The 13122-nt window shown below is 35.4% G+C and overlaps 1 protein-coding gene across 4 annotated transcripts in view; it reads right to left on the bottom strand.

Annotated features, from left to right (window-relative positions):
• ATP9B (ATPase phospholipid transporting 9B (putative)) overlaps nt 1–13122 on the bottom strand; it is a 158868-nt gene that overhangs the window by 76395 nt on the left and 69351 nt on the right. For all 4 annotated transcript variants that reach the window (XM_017822238.1, XM_017822254.1, XM_017822247.1 and 1 more), the window contains exons 9-10: nt 9396–9476; nt 3552–3627 (exon numbers count right to left, since the gene is read on the bottom strand). In XM_017822238.1, the coding sequence (XP_017677727.1) occupies nt 3552–3627; nt 9396–9476 (157 nt within the window). The remainder of the gene's footprint in view (nt 1–3551; nt 3628–9395; nt 9477–13122) is intronic.

The following is a 13122-nucleotide window of genomic DNA, read 5'->3' as shown; positions in this document are numbered from 1 at the left end:
TAGCAAATAGTTTTCTTGTCATTTGTACTGCTCTACTCAATAGGTGTTGGTGTTGGTTTTTTTTTTCCTGCAGAATCCATTATTGTAGTATCCTAATATTTTCATGAGCTTTGGTAACCTGCATTCAAGATACTGTTGATAAGATTCCTTGAAGCCTTTATATACTTAAATTTACTGTTACTGCTCTGCAAAAATATTGATTTGTGGTCTCTTTCTTCTAGACCTGTCAGGGCATCAGCAACCACAGCTCAAGTTTTCTGAGGTACTCCCCATGCAATTGCCCAAACAGTTTTCCCAGCCTGACCTTGACCCTCCATATCAGCTTGACAAATAGCAATTACATATATCTTGGAGATAGTGGGCTCTCCAATCTCATGCAATGGTGTTCACGTAATACCTCGAAGAGAGTATCAGGAAATTCAGCATTTATTTAGTCACTGAAAGGAGAATCCTCTCACTCTAGAATATGTCCTATGCAAAACCTTTTTGAAAATTAAATAAGACTTTGTATCTGCAACTCAGCTACATACTCCTTTCCTGGACACCAGTGATGTAGCTCTCTGTCTCCACTCCTGCGACTGACAGCATCAGTCAGTAGTATGTCCAGATAATCGCACAGGTTGACCAAGAATGCTTTGTCACAACCTACAAGGGGCTGGCAAGGACAGAACAAGTCCCAGTGGGTCACACATTTGCTTGGCTTAGTAACAGATGATGTCCAGGCTGCCTAAAGAGCACCGAAGGAAGCAGCCTTCCAAGCTAGACTGCATTAAAGACTATCATACTGAACAGTCTTAGGTTAAATGAAGAGATGTACAGTAAACATTGCAGGGTGGAACTCTACCCACTACCAACTGGGCACAGGCTATAAACCCACTTTCTTGAATCCAAGTGGCAAAGTAATGGAATATTAGACTTGCACACAGACATGGTATACTATCTGGTTAAAAAAAAAATCAGCACGTAACAGAACTGTAAACCTAGACACTAAGGAGACTGAAATAAGATGCAACTGTGGGTGAGGCGAGGTAGCTAACTACAGAGTAGAAAAACAGTGCAAATTTCACATGCTATGGGCTTTTTATTCTTCTGTTTTCATGGGAATCCAAGTGGCGCTCGTCCGCAGAAGTTGTCCGCAAGCATAATCTTCCATTAAATTTTTCAGATACAATCAAGGACTGTGATAGATCATAGTAAGGGAGGAGATGCAGAGGTGTCTGCAAACCTGTGTAGGCAGAGTCCACCTTTGATATTCTGCCATGGCAGGTATAAGCAAGGCAGCCTATATGTGTTTATAATGCAGTCAGATAGTGACAAGTGTTTTCATTCAGATTTTCAGTTGTCACAAATCTCGGAAATTCAATTATTAAGTCTACTTTTAAAAAAAATACAAATTTAACTAGCTTACAATCAAGTATCCTTAACTTAGCTATGTACACTCAAATTGGAAGTGGGATGAAAACAACTGAATGATACATTGTTATCAACCAAATCTAGGACATTTTGACAATCTGTTAGATGTTTTGCCTTACAGTCTTTCTCATGACTACATGCACAGTGCACCTTACAATTGTCTTAACAGATAAGCAACAGACTGAAGACAATAATTTCCTACCTTTTGTTAAAGGCCTAATCCTACCAAATGCTAAAATTACCTCCACAGAGGTGCTGAGTAATTCTTAAGATCCGGATTTATGATGCCATACAGAATGAGGAAATACCCAAACAGAATTCTTACATGCTTAATAGCCGCAATACTTACATGAGAGAAGCACATTACCATGGTATTAAATTGTAGGTAATACATGAAATAAGGTTAAGTGAAATGCATCATATGCCAAAGTTCAGGCATAATTAATGTCACAAAATCAATTAGTGAAGGAATTATTTTTCTCTGGTACCTTAATTCAAGCCAACTTCTGTATGCATATCAGGACACAATTTTTAATTTCTTGATCATGCTATTTTTCCCTTCAGAAGGGGCTGCAGTCTTGAAGAGTCATTCAATATTTTTTCCTTTGTATCACTCAGTGAGTTTGCCCTGAGTCTCCCTTAGAGTCTTATTCCACTATTCAAAACTACGCTCCAACAAGAGAATTATCTTTTCTTATGGTTTTCTACTGCCATTATTAATGAACTTAAGTCCTTCATAAGTAATTAGACTTTCACAAGATCCCTCAGAAGTGAAAAATCCTAAGATACCCTAAGGTAAAAATTTTAAGGAACACTGTTTTCATTAACATAGGTGACAACTTTAGACGGCAGATCAAGAGGCCTCAGTCAATAGCTACAATTCTAAACAAAATCACCTATCTTGGAAATGAAAACATGAACAGCTTTCAATTAAAATTCAAAATTAATAATTCAGAATTAGTGAGTTTGCAAATGCATATTTTTTGAGTGTAGTTTTCCCCTGTACAAAGATTTGAGGAAAGCAAACTCAAATATGTACAGTATTGAAATTTATAATTCATGAGAAACACCTTTTCAGACAAAGTTACAGATCTTGGCTACGTAAGTTAAAAATCTAACTGAGGACAACTTTAGGCATCCATTTGACAGTTTTAGAGAGAATAGTTTTCCAGTGCAATCAAGCCCAACAATACTAAGGATCAAAGAACATGACTACCTTTTCAGACTCTGGAAAGGAGCGCTCGGTCACAGACTCCTTTGCAACCTTCTCAAAATTAATCTCTTTCCCACAGCCTTCTGGCAGACCCCTCTCTGATGTAAGTCATCTTCAGAGTAGGGACTAACATTATAATTTAGGTGGAGACCCTTTTTTACTTTCTTCCCCCCCCTCTCTCAGCTTATGTTTCCAGTTGTTCCAATTCCCCATATTAAATCTTAGTTCTTTTTAAAAATTATTTACCAATTCCTTATTCTCAGTCATTTTGTGCAGAAGAATAACCACAGCCCTTTTGACTTTTTTTACATAGAGCAAAAGTGAAAGAAAATAAATTTCTGCTCTCAAAAAAGAAACATTGCAATGGCTTGAAGGCCAATTACAGCATCTTGGAAATGTGAACTCTTTATAATATCTAGGACATATATGAAACATTACTAACATTTAGATCCTATTATTTTAAAATTAAATAATTGTATAACTGATCTATTCTTTCTGATTAAGATTTTGCCTGAAAGAAGATTTTAAGCATGGAGTATATAAAAGAAAACCTCCTAACAAATGCAAAACCACTCTTGCTTTTTAGCAAGAAGAAGCATCCACAGTGCTTCTGAGAGGACCTTACAACCTGAAGTTTTAACTAAATCAAAAAGGTCAGTGACTTCAGTGGGGTACAAAGGATAGCACTACTGAAAGAGCAAAATCTAAGTAAAAAACCCCCAAAGCTATTAAGGAGGATTAAAAACACATGAATATATTTTGAGTAACATGATGAAATCAATGAGAAGGCAGAAAAGCAAGAGTTTAATAGCCTGGAAGAGAAAGACATTTTATAATGTGAAATATTAATGGCTTTTGAAAAATAAAGATGTGCTTCCACAGAAGTTTTTAGATTCATTATCAGCCTTTCTATTGCAACACTTACCTGAAGCAACAACAGTGCTTGCCCATAATGTATTTTCTATGCTTAGGCTTTCATGAACTGCAGGATCACTGTCTTCCTGTTAAAAATATGAACACCTAATAAGTAAATCACCATCACAAAGTGTTAAGAACCATGCCAAACCATCTGAGTAACTTGCACAGGATGCTTGCATCCTTCTATCAATCACTGTATAACAGCATTCATTGCACATACTTCGTCTGTATACACACAAATAATTTTCCAAAAAGTGAAATAGTGATTGAAGTTCATACTACTTAAATCCAACTATATTCAAAGATCTAAAGTAAAAATGTTTTAAAAGGAACATATTCTTTTCTTAGATGTATCAAACTGCAGAAGAGTTTCCTGTAGCAAGCAGTTAAAGGGAATTACGAAAATTAACCACCAAAAATTAATACCCTGTTCTCTATTTAAATAATCTATAATTCATACAGTAAGTTATGGTCATCATAATTTTGTACCCGATCAACATGATATCAACTTCAGGGAAGAATATTTAGACTTCTAAAAAGAAATGCAGGCTTTTGTTGTCTTACCACACACTTAAAAAATATATATTCCATGGGAAAATACTTCCAATAGAAAATTGATTCCATGATTACTTTAAACTTTCTTTTTTTTCCCCTCCCCTCTCTCCTCCCAAGCAATAATGATCCACAGATTGTAAACTATCTCTCATAATCAATTTGGAGCATGTACAGATTTGTTACTCACTAGCAGCTGTGGAATGTGCTGTGTACAACTACAGGAAACTTTAGGAGGTAGAATAATCAGGTGTATTTGATCAAATTACAGATTGTGCTAAACATATTGCAGGAAAAGGGGATGACTGATTTATGAAAATACACAATAAATTCTACAAATTGTCAATAATCAAAACCTACATCTATTTTTCATCTCTATTTTGAAACGACCACCAAACACAGTATGAGCTGCATAGAAATTTCTATTTCTAAAAAAGAAAAATCTCAAACTAAACAGATATGTTTTTGTGCGTACTTCAAAAGACCCCTACATAGCAAGGAAACTACAGCTCTTATTGTCTTAAGTGAGGAAAAATCATTGTTTAAAAGGCATAGAGAATCATTCTATCAAAAACAGAGGGAAAGAGAGGGAGAACATGGAGTTAGCCCTAAGAAGAACACCACAAATTTTGAATCAAGATTTAAATTCTGATGACCCTGAAATTAGCTCAGTTGGTGAGAGCATGGAGCTAATAATGCCAAGGTTGCAGGTTGTATGCCTGTACAAGCCATTCACTTAAGAGTTGGACTTGATGATCGTTGTGGGTCCCTTCCAACTCAGAATATTTTGTGATTCTGTGAAGAAGCATCATTGTTCTATAAGATTAACCTTAAATTAAAAAAAAAGAGAATTATTTTTTAATTCTTACCTAAGGAATTAATACTGCAAGAATTATTTGCTTTACCCCTAACTCATAATGCTTAGGTTCCTGGTTTGATTTACAGTTGTTCCTGAATTATTTGAATTCTGGGATTATTTCGGCCTTCTGAAAGTCTCATTAAGCAGTGTACAGACATATAAGTCTAAAAAGAAATCATCCAAAACCGCAAGTTTTTCCAGAGGAATATGTCACTTATATAGTCAAAATACCAACTGTGGCAGCTTGGGGCATGGCAGTTAGTGCAGAGAGTGCCATCTATACCACTGTTCTATACCTATAATGTTGAAACACAACCATATCCAGTGGTAAGTTTTCACATGAGGTTTTAGCATCTGTTTCTACAAGATTAGAAATTGGAAACAAACTGGTCATATGTGAGTTGAAAACAGTTATTAAATTTTTTCATTCCTGTCATGGGCTTTTCAAGAATTGCTGAATCTAACAGGACAACTTTCCCAAAATTCTTTCATATCAGCCAATGCGGATTAGCCACTTGTGACAAGAGTGAAAGGCTGCCACTTTCAACCCAAATGGTGAGCCTGGCACCAAACAGGAGTCTTAATTTCACATGACTTGCCATGAGATCCACAGGTTTTTCTCAGTCAGTAACACACATGCTAACCTTCATTACTTCATATCATCCACAAACTGTTCTGCATAGTTCAAATTGTTTCAACTTGCTTGACTTTTACAATTCTACCTATCATCAGCTGACAAAGTTTCCACTTAAGGTCTGCTGGGTTGAATTTCATTTGGCAGCTCTACGTTTATTGATCTTTGAATTCTGAATTAAATTCATTACCAGAATAGTGCAGTTCAGTATTGTATTCAAGCTTCTATACAGGCTTGTTTTTTTCATCCATGTGCAGTATTGATCATAGAGGTTTAAACTGTCTACAGTTCTTATTTGGAAATTAGTCTGTAGCTCTTGCATGTGCAGAGAAAAAGGAAAGATGAACAGCAAAATAAAAATTGAATATATGCTACTCCTAGTCCTGAATTCTTAATATAACTGACCAAATACCAAGACAAATTTCAAGAAGTCATTTAAAAGGTGACAAAGCTACAACTTATTACAAATTTTTGCAAATAATGACAGAGGCCTTTGAGTCTAAATACCTAATCCTTGAGTGAACCACTGAACTTCTATTTGACCTCTTCTAGCTCTGCTGCTGCCTGACAGGATCCAGCACAACAACACCCACCAACTTTTGTAGGAAAGTGGAATACACATTAGTTTACTTGCACCATTGAAAGAGATTCCTTCTCCACACCAATCCCACAGTTAATTCTTCTGGTTATGTTCCTTTTACTGGCATATGTGTTTTAAACAGGGTCAGATTTGGTTCTAACCATGTTAACTCCCTAGTCAGGCTGCCTGTATAGTTGTTACAGCCAGTGAGGAAGGCAAATAAAAAGGATTTGTAAAAGACAATATCATTCCCTTCAGTGGCAACATAAAATTAAGGCAGATTGAAGTGAGCACAACTATTGATTGCTTCAAAACAGGCAATTCTTCAACAGCAAATATGAAGCAAAAAATGACTCAACATTCTTGCTGCTAAAATACAAGACTTATCCAGGAAAATGCACATAATTAGCCTCAGGTCAGAGATTCTACTCATAAATGAATACAGCTACCTGCATCAGGTGTTTCATCTATATTGGAAAAAATTATATATATTATATATGGTATAGTTCTGTATCATAGGGAAAAAAAAAGGTTATTAAAGTAGTTGAACTAAACTCAATGAAATTCATTCTCCGAGATTCCTATTAGACTATAAAGAAATAAGACATTCCCAAAGTAAATGAAGAGAGTGAGGTGACATCTCAGAGCTGCAACATAGGAGAAATGAAAGGAAAATATTCTTAAGGGAATGGTGAAAGAAGAACCCAAATTTAAACAAAAACCAGCCAAGGTTAAAAGCAGAAGACAGAATTTCCATGTTTCTACACAGAAGCAGTAAGCAAAGGCTAAATAATACTCTCCATGCCAGCACACACTGATGTAAGTACTCTACTCTTCAGGCTCCAACTGGTAAAAGCTGGGTTAAGAAGTAGGGCTACCTTTTACTGCCTTTCAACAGACGTGCTTTTCTCATGCTTTTTCAGCATTGATAAAATAGCTTCCTAATGTATCAAGCCTACAGAGGAACATCAGACAGAAGTACTTACATCTGTGTACATCCCTGTCCTGTGCATCACTATTTAAAGATAAGCTCAGTCAAGACACGGATGATGCCCTCAGAGCAAATAAAACAATCTGACAAATATTCAAAAAACACTACTTTAGCTCATTATTGTTTCCTGATAGGTTGTCCAGAAGAGGTGAGAGGAAGAGAGAAATTAATTTATGCCATTATTTAAAGGCCAGACATGATCCTTCCTGCATGTTCATGCAAGGACACACACTCACTTTCATGCACTGACTGCATGTAACACATTAAAATCCATGGAGAACAACAGAAAACTTCATATGAAGCTGGCAGACATCAATAGAGTACAGCAGAGCTTTTACAACTCCTGACACAGTTACACAGGTGTACTGCAAAAGGTATCTACTGTCAGCTATCAGGTTTTTTTCTCACGGAGAAGTACTTAAGAGAATTTGCTCCCTCATAAAAACTCCAGCGCTGTGCATCTACTTTTCTGGTTTGTTTTATGGTCACGCACTTTTTGAAATTATCTAAGTTTGTCTTTTACATTGTTAGTACTCTGTCTTCATAATGGAGGAAAAAAAAGAAAAAGAAAAATCAATGTGCTATTACCCTGTCAACCTAGCCTTGCAAGAATTCTTTGAACATCAATGCTTAAGTAGAAAAAAATGTATGCATTAGCATCACTAAGCACACTAATTTTTTTACTTTAACATAAAATAGAAATTAGATGCAAGAACTGACTTATTGTAAGAAGCAAGGACTCACAGCAAAAGTAGAAAGATAAATCAGTAAACAAGTGTCCTAAAACAACATTTTGCAGAATGTACACCAGTACAAAAAAAAAAAACAAACCTTCTAAAAATATCTATTATGATTCACTGTGAACCAAATGCCCTCAGATCATTGCACACACAAGTTCAGTTTAAACTGTCCTTCCTATGGAAGCTTCCAAAAATATATATATGCAAACCTGAAAGCATAAAATTCATCCCCGTTATTTACATATATCAGAATGTTTGAATCATACAGCTCTTATTACATGTGCAAACAGAACTCACAACAGGGAGCAACTGTTTAGTGATGATTTCCCAATGTCTCGATTACATGTACCAGAGTTGTTAAAAGGCTCTGAACAGTTCAATTTATATTTAGGAAAGTACACACTTAGTCACTGGGACAGGAATAACATGAATTTACAGCTGTTAATAGAAGTTTCATTTGGACAATTGGTCAATACAAGGCTTAACTAAACACTGTTGCTTACTGCTTTAGAAGGTGTGGACAAATGACATTTACTTTGTAGGCAGCATGAACTATGTAACTGGTACAAATTGGTCTTTGAGAGCCAGCAACTGCAATATCTCATTCATCAGTGTATTTAGAATTGTGAACTGAAAGTCCAATTACGGAACAAAATCTATTACCAATCTGAGTCATGGGTAAAAAACCCTTCTCTTTACCTCCACAGCAGTCAATTCTCTCGAATTATTTTAGAAACAAACTACCAAGAGAAATGAGTCTAACACCACTGAGTTTGGCTAAGATAAACAGCACTATCACTATAGCTACTAACATAATGCTACAAAACTGTAAATCGATTTAAAAAAAAGAATTACTACCTATTAGGACACCCTGCTTTAAAGGGTCAGCTTTAGCAGGCCACCTTTTGAAAATAAAAGAAAGTCACAGATATTATTACAATGTTATTTTCATATTCACTTTTGAATACAATTATTTCTGGAGAAGAGATTCAAAAAAGCCCCCATAAGTAGCTTTTAGTTTTATTTTACTTTTTGAGAAAAACGAACTTTGGAAGGGAACTACCTTTCCCTTGAACAGAAATGCTGCTAAGCAAGGCACACTTTCATTGCACACAAACTAGCAATTGCATTGTATCAGGCTACTGATATTGTTCAACTTGTCAGTTTTTGACATATGTGAACAATACATCAGATGCCTGGAAATAAACTATACTGCCTTCAAAAGCTTTCATGTAAAAAGATTATGGTGATGTCAACCAACAAATATTCAACTCTCAGATTCTGCTTTTTTCAGATACTCTTTTTGTATTAGCTTTCTGCAATACACATTTAAAAGAATATCTTTTATATGAAGTACAGCCATGGCAGGAACATGGACAAAAATACTGCAGTAAAGTCAAGGAAAGATCTGATAAAATGTTGACCTAAGGGTAGGTTTCACTTACATTGAGAAATGAAAGAGAGAAGTAGAACTGTATTTACATACACTACCTACCCGTGTGAAGGTACCCTCAAAACTGTGGATATCCAGCTGTGGCTTCTGAGCATAAACATAAGCATTGATCGAAAAGAGATCCTGTAAAACAGATTAATGTACTTACTATTATTTAAACTTAAATTTAATCACACATTTTGAAGAACTGGCAAAAATTCCAGACCCCCATTACCCCATCCCAAACAAAGTTCATGCAACTTTTACCCAACTAAGAAACATGCTGGTTTTCTCAGGACATCTTGTTATAGAGGAACCAGATCCAAGATGATACCCTAAATGTGTTGATAGTTTAAACACTACACTTTTTTACACTTATAACATGAGCTACCCATTTTATACAATTCATTTTCTCTTAACAGCCCTGTTTTAATTAATAATAGTGTAATCTTAAAATATATTCCATACATTTGTTCTTTTAAAAATAAAGTAGGGGTTTTTTTCATTTTTTTTTTTAAATGAAACTGGAAACAAAATATTCTTCCAGAAAGGACAAAGCCATCTGAATACAAGAAGAAAAAATGACATTGATTCAAATTCTCTTAAATGCTCAAGCACCTCTGTGAAAAACCCAAGAGAAAACCCCATCACCTTCTGGAAAGACTGGCTACATCAACAGGATTACTCAAGCGTTTAAAGTCAGAGATACCAAAACTACTCTGATAAAATTTGGTCTAGTATAGGTGGTGGCACTAAGAAAAATAGGAAACTCTTCAGATACTACAGTAGCAGGCTCTATAAATAGATGGCAGTTTGGTATAAACAAAAGAAGGAAAAAAAAAAATCTGATCATTGTTATATCTTAAGAGCTGTCCCTAGAGGCCCAGGGAGGTTCATCTTAAAATTCGGAAACAATTATTTTGTTGGGTAATTGTTCTAAAACATCCACTTCCTACAGAAAGAATACCACAGACTAAAACCCTGATACAAAGGACTTTCTTTTCATCATAAAAGCAAAATTTTTGGTGCTTTTTAGATGGTCAGGACCAACAGCAGCTAACAGATGTCAACAGGAGTTGACCACTCATGCATGGATCCACAACAATCCAAATTCTACTCTGGAGTGGAGCACGTGCTTGATACCAAGTCCCAGACAACCTAAGAATACTAACATCTGATAAAATGCAAGAGTGTCTACCTTTTCACTGTAATAATAAATAATGGCCAGTCTTCACGAGCGAAGATTTGGGAAAGGTCATTAACCCTTCGAGCCTGCGCAGTGGATTTTTTAGGTGAGACACAGCGTGCGCTGAACTGAGCCCACCCTTTAATCCTGAGGTTCATCTGCTGGGGCCGAGCAAGCTTGGACAGTGGCAGTGAGGTCCCCAGGACGTAGGTTTGTTTAGAGTGACCTTCTCTTAGATGGATTGCCTCACAGGGCTAACGAGCTCCATCTGCCCGGGGGGCTGGGAATCGAACCCGGGTCGCAGCGGTGAGAGTCCTGCACCCTAACCACTAGACCACCAGAGGCCCCTCTTTTCACTGTATGTAGCATCTATTTGGGTTATCTCCATACTGCATTACCAGATGAATTTTGCTAAAGGCTAATCAGACACTACCTCTGGGCAGAAAATTACATGGCTACAATACCCTGTTCATGCTAGGTAGAAAGTGCTGTCTTCAAAAGCAGAATTAATTTTATGACCCCTTTCATGGATATATAACCACACATTGGCTCAAATGTACTACTTTTAAAAGTATGCCATTACTTTCTGTCCATAATTTCGAATGTAAGAAAAAATAACTTTGTTTCAATATTTCACAAGTTGAACATTACAAAGATTAACTAAGGGTGCAATTGTCCACCTATATTAATGTCTTAAAGCCTGACATGTTTATATCCTTTAGTTTCTCCAATTAAAAGGGTTGACTGACGAGTATCATTATTTTTCTGCTTTTCCTTATAAAAATGAATGTTTTCTTGAAATCTAATGTACGTTTATCAAATATGTTTCACTGTAGTTTAAAAATGTGTAGCTCTATAAATACTGAATTCGTATTTATTTTTATATTTTGCAGGCAAGACATCTCTCATTTCATAGCCTGCAAAACACACACATACTTTGTATTTTATATGCTTTTTAAAATATGAATCAAATCTGAACATTAAATCTCATAAATTCTCTTTATCTTAAGCCACTGGCTATTTATTGTAGTCTTTCACATGAAGTTCATTCATTGAATCCTTGTTCTTCCAACCCACTTTCAACGGGTTCACGAGAAATAATTCATATGAAACTAATACACATGTGGTGTCCTATATCTTCATCATTCACTTCTTTCCAATCTGTTATCACCTACAATCTAGCTAATCCAGGTTATTATGTGCTTTATTACACAAAGAAAAATAAAGTCTCTCAGTAGTGGATAGCACAGAAGAAAACTAATACCACACACATACTCATATATAGAATAAAAACTGCTAGTGAAATGCGTCAACTTCTCTCTTTTCAAAGAAGACCTTAGTGGAAAGCAACATCAGAATAAAAGAAAGCAGAAACATCCACCTTTTAAAGTTTATTGGCATTTGTACAGTAATATATTTTCCTGGATTCTAATATTTCAATTTTCTTCTACTGCAGTGTTCTCCTTTGTTATATTTCAAATGTAAAAATTTCTACCTACCATATCTCTTTGGTGTCTTTTTATGTTTTAGTTCCCATTTTGTATTTCTGATTTAACACCTAACCTTTCATGTTTTCCTTTCTTTCTTTTTTGAATTTCAACTCTGAAATAAACTTACTTATCTTTCTGAAAAACTGAAATCTGCACATTCCTTACACATTATTGGCATTACTCTGGAATGCCACAAACTAGAACTGGCAGAGTATTCCAAAGGTGCACGCTTTTTTCGTAAAACTAAAAACATAAGAAAAACCTATGCTCTGAGAGAAATGTAGGGTGGTAGTTCATTGGTATTTCATTCACAAGTAGCAGAAAGACAAAAGCATATTACATGTGCTTATTGGATTTCTGATATAATTCTTTTCATTATTAGGGTAAAGAAAAGAGTTAAAGGCTTTTTTTTTCTGTAGGCCAGTGCTGTGTCCTCTGGACGGACGTTGTTCTTAGATGAATAAAACATAGGAGTTGAAGTTTTATAATACAAAGAAAGAAAAGTCCAAAGAATGATACAGTTACACAAGACAAATTACCAATTTGAACTACAGCCAACAAACAGTAAAGCTTGCTATAATAATACAAAGATGTTCCTTCACCAAATGCTGCTTTTCCAGAAGTAGAAGTTGTGCATTATCTCAGTTTCTTGAGAGAAGTCATAAGGGTGAATTTAACAAGGAGACACCGAGATTTGTACACAACAGTACATGTAAATATAATTTCTGCTCACTAGGTGAGAAGAATTTATCTGGTTAGGTTATATCATTGCTTTCCCTTATATAAAAGTAGAGAGAAGGAAAATAATCTTAAATAAAGGATTTGATTATATTCTTCTAAAATTATTTTTATTAAAATCACTTTTATTACTTTTAAAATTACTGTTTATTAACGATTTAACTAATGAGGGACTTGATCTTTGTGAAACTCAGATTCAGTAAAGAATTATTTTCATACTTTAAGCATTGAACTGCTCGTTCTCAGAAGCTAAATAGTTCTTCTGATACCTTCAATGGAAACAGTATTCTGCATCTAAAATTACGTTGTTTTTAGAATACAATAAGGGCAAATGGCCTCAGTTATTTTCTTACTCAAGGATACAAACCACATTTGG

This window comes from Lepidothrix coronata, unplaced genomic scaffold, assembly GCF_001604755.1.
Source record: "Lepidothrix coronata isolate B3197 unplaced genomic scaffold, Lepidothrix_coronata-1.0 Scaffold3, whole genome shotgun sequence".
Taxonomy (NCBI): Eukaryota; Metazoa; Chordata; class Aves; order Passeriformes; family Pipridae; genus Lepidothrix; species Lepidothrix coronata.
This window is presented reverse-complemented; position numbering and strand designations above follow the sequence as displayed.